At 38.5% G+C, this 4,190-nt stretch overlaps 2 protein-coding genes across 2 annotated transcripts in view; both read right to left on the bottom strand.

Moving 5' to 3' along the window:
- Positions 1-253: 253 nt before the first annotated feature.
- Positions 254-1,312, bottom strand: LOC105118697 (mediator of RNA polymerase II transcription subunit 11-like). The gene is made up of 4 exons (XM_011016704.1): positions 1,142-1,312; positions 944-1,060; positions 648-863; positions 254-578 (listed from the first exon to the last, which is right to left on the bottom strand). Exons 1-3 carry the CDS (start codon positions 1,193-1,195, stop codon positions 648-650), a joined length of 387 nt encoding a protein of 128 aa, XP_011015006.1. The 5' UTR covers positions 1,196-1,312; the 3' UTR covers positions 254-578.
- Positions 1,313-3,035: 1,723 nt separating this feature from the next.
- Positions 3,036-4,190, bottom strand: part of LOC105118695 (uncharacterized) — a 5,457-nt gene continuing 4,302 nt past the window's right edge. The window contains exons 2-3 of the mRNA XM_011016702.1: positions 3,767-3,937; positions 3,036-3,536 (exon numbers count right to left, since the gene is read on the bottom strand). Coding sequence (XP_011015004.1) covers positions 3,465-3,536; positions 3,767-3,937 — 243 coding nt within the window. The 3' untranslated portion in view covers positions 3,036-3,464. The remainder of the gene's footprint in view (positions 3,537-3,766; positions 3,938-4,190) is intronic.

Here is a 4,190-nt window from a genome sequence, read left to right as displayed (position 1 = left end):
CCCCCCCCCCGTGTCAGCTCAGAGCAGCCCCACACTTAACTGGAACTACATCTGAATGCAGGGGAGTCCTAAAGTCGTCAATTTGTAGTTACTACATGGAGTATTAGAGAATATTGAGATAAGGATAGTTGAATGACAATCATCATTGGTTAATTTACGCTCTTTAGCTATTTGTATAAACAAATGATTCTTATATTCAAATGGACAACCAAAAGAACCGGGAAAGACATGGTGAGCTTGCTTGAAAAATTTAGGCAACTCGAAAAATCAATATCAGAAATGGAATAGATAAATAGATGAGTACACGCCAATAATGTATGAAAAAAGCTCATTAGTCTATCGAGGAGCTAGCACATATGTCTAGGATGAAAACTTACAATAAAGTGGATAGATAGATGAAGAAAATTTAAACAGGAGGTTTAGATAAGGTGGCAGTAACAACAGAACAAGAGTGATTGTTTGACAACACTGAGACCCCACATGTGAAGCAGCTGATGATCAAGAAAGAATCAGCATGGTCAAAGGCGCATGCTTACAGATATTGGAAAAACCAGAAAGTAGAATCTCCTCTCCAAGACCTGCAAAATAAAGATTGCATTGAGGGAAAGAAGCAAGTAAAGGTGAGAGCCCAGGGAGATAGGGAGTACCTAGAAATCCATGGGAGAGGAGGCAGAAGCAGTAGAATCATGGGCATGGTGGTATTGCGGAATGATAGTTTGGGTGATTAGATCCAATTGAGAAAGGATGTGTTCCAATTTGCTGAGACAGATTTCATTAGAGATTCTACAAGTGTAATCACTCTTCTCGAAGGGACGATACTCACAAGCACTTTTTATTTCATTCCTCAAAGTAAACTGAATATCCTGCTCGTTACAGCTATTAAATTATAATAATTGAAAGAAAATAATTTTAAGAAAAAAGAGAGAGGAAGAAGGGGTTAGACCTTAATCATTTGCATGAAGTCACGGCAATGGTTGTTGATGAATTCTTTTCGAGGACCTGTTGGATTTGAAAGCTCATCCATTACTCCTCCTGCTACCTCCAAAACCCTAACCACTGTCTGTTGCCCCCATCCAAAACAAATAACTATTCTCTGCTAACCAGATTTCATGTCGTCAAATCAATTAAACAAATAAATTACCTTTTCGACGTTTTGAAGGCGCTGCAGAGATGTGTTTTGCGTCTGGGAATCCATTGCTGTGTGCTCCCTTGCGATAGATAGTCCACTCCTCGCTTCTTTTCTGTCCTCCTTTCTCTCTCTCTTCCTCTAGTCTCTCTCTAGAAGGAGGGGCCCGCAGATTGATAAAACTGCCTGCTTTCTTTTTATTTATAGGGAACTCATAAACGACGTCGGCTGAGGGTATTTTGTGAATGTTGTTTAATTGGTTGGGCCAAGGGAAGGAAAAGCAAGAGGAGGAAGCGCTGATGACTGCTGTCTCCTCTAGACGAGGAGTCGGCCAGCGGGTATGGACAGGCCATTGAACAGGGAAGGCAAGCAATGCGGCAATATATTTCTTTCTCCGGTCCACCAAATAATTTGAAATATGGAACAGGATTCTGTGGGTTTTGATTTACAAAATGAATCCAGGAGGGATGGCATTGGATATTCATCCTACTACAACAACTGAATTATGAATTGCGAATGAGCCTTCAATGGAAAATCTTGAATTTTATTCGTGATTATGATTGGATAGGAGGAATACAATACCTCTCCGCGCATGCATCAGTTACTGGTTAATATAAAATGGGGAACCTCCAGAAATTTAATGGAAGATGTGGTATTTATTATTCAGAGAAATGCAATGGATTTTTTAACAAAGAAGAAACGTAGCAGAGGAGAATTCCGTTTTGGATTTTTAAGCTTGTTCTTTATTGAAAATAACCTTGGTATTTATAGCCATTCTACAATTCATAGCAGAAAATACTAAAAAGAAGGAAGAAGATACTCCTCCTATCAACTTGATTGGGTTTGATGAATAGATCTCCATCAACATTGGAAAGATGAGAGATAAGTTGGGCAAGGCACCAGATTGCACCATTCAAGTTCCTCTCATCTCCCAGGAGTAACACCACCACCATGCACATTGAAAAATTGTGGCTCGTCTTTAATTTCCCACTTCCATTTCTATATCTTTTGTGATCAAATCTTGTGCTGTAAATCTTTCTATGGGAGCAACAAGCATGTGCCAAATCAGTAGAAAAATACAGCAAGCAGAGCTTGAATTCTTTAATTAATGAATCATTTTAGCAATTGCCATTAAAGATTTATAAACACTTCTACATCTGCAGGCACGATTACTTTTCTGAGGCAGAAGCTGCGGTTGCAAAGGAATAATCTTACTTTGAATCTCCTGTAAGGAAGCCACTCTGCCTTCTCGTAAGGCTTTGGATGGTTTAGCAGTGATTTGGATGCAGCAATTGGTAAGTTGAAGAACATTTCGTTGTGCTTTTTAAAGCCATGATAACCACAAGTGCTATCTGCTGATTATTTCCTTTTTGAGTGAATAATTTGCAGTTCTTATTAGTTTGAGCAACTGTAAAATCTTACTTTGTAAACTGCTATTCAATCGTTCAATTTTTGTTGTCCCTGGAGTCGCATAGGTTCAATCATCATCTATCTAACATGCCTTGCCAATGATAAAAACGGATTGAGATCATCTCCTGCTCCCTTCATGTTTTTTTAAATTAAAATCGTTGAATTTAATACATACATGAAATTAAAAGAAGAAGAAAAAAAGATGAAATTAATAGAAAAAACCCCTCAACTCAACTCAACTCTTTACCACCTAACTCTCACTCTTCCCTTGTATCATTGGCTCATGCATTGATTCATCAATAACAAGAACGAGATCTATAGAAGTAGAGACGTAATAAAGATCCACCAGTAGCTTTTCCTTAAATTTAGACTGCCTGCATCAGTCCTGCCCGCATCAATCCAAGTTTTACCAAGCAGTTACACGGATGAAATTCATGGTGGTTGGTCTAGAAACCAGAAACCACCAGGTTCATAGATCAATCCTAACATCACTTTCAAGTTTAGAAAAAGTAGTCACTAACATTATGTTTAGAACAGAAGTTTCAATCACCTATCGTTTTACCTTTGGGCATACAAAACCACAAGTCTCAAATGACATTTCAAGAAAACCAGAAAAAAAGAAGGGGGAAAATCAATTGTCCAATAATTAAAAAAATAGATGTCGTCATCTTACAATAGCAATCAGCTCAGGACAGGTCTTCAAATGAACTATAGTTAATGCATTTGCCACTCACACCCTTTCCCTCAGTAACTGGCGGGCAAATAGATCATAGGGAAAATTGTCTCCCATTTCGCAACAAAATACACCATTTGGTAAAAATCCTATATGTCAATAATCTTAAGAAATGGTTCCGCAATGTATCAACACCATTCTATTTCACTCTTTTCAACTGCCCATCTCTGGACAGGTCTTTTGAACCAGTCACCATCAAGAGAGCAGGCCTAGACTCAAATCCAAAGTGCTTTCATTCAGGTCTTGTCGTACCACCTGATTACCATCCTGAGATTGAAGCATGTTCAAACCAAAATTAGATGGAAACTTGCGATAAGAACTTCAAATGAGAACATTCCTCACACAATACTTCTGTATATTGTGGAGCAACAGCATACCGAGCAAAGGCAAGAAGTGAATTGTGGGTGTCAAATTAGGCCATATGGAATTTATGGACTTTTCAAACAAGACACCCTGTATGGATGGTAAATAAGAACATAAATACATTAACCAGTCACCTGATTTTCTTCCGGTACATCATTGATGTCAGGTTTTTCATCAGCACTGTCACTCTTGGAAACTGGCTCTGCAGCATTAGGGTCAGTATCACTTGGTTTTGATTCATCATCAAACTTTTCTGATGCCTCTTGTTCTTCAGCCTCTTTTTTCTGTTTCTCTAGCAAATCAACCTGCATGGTCAGACAAGCCAAATAACAGACAATAAGCTTAGTTAACAAGACAAATGCAAATTAGTGTCTTTATCTGGCCTCATCGCAGAAGCATCGCAAAGCGTACCAATAAATCCTGATTTATGACCCATTTTAATACCAATGCCTAAATTTTAAAACAATTCATTTGGACCCATGATACTAATTTATGGTAGGCACTGTATGCCACTTCAACAGTGCCGAGTTCTCTTTCCCTATGGGTCTCCACTAATCT

Source organism: Populus euphratica, unplaced genomic scaffold (genome assembly GCF_000495115.2).
Source record: "Populus euphratica unplaced genomic scaffold, PopEup_1.0 scaffold2150.1, whole genome shotgun sequence".
Lineage (NCBI taxonomy): Eukaryota > Viridiplantae > Streptophyta > Magnoliopsida > Malpighiales > Salicaceae > Populus > Populus euphratica.
The sequence above is the reverse complement of the archived record's forward strand: the minus strand, read 5'-3'. Positions and strand labels throughout refer to the sequence as shown.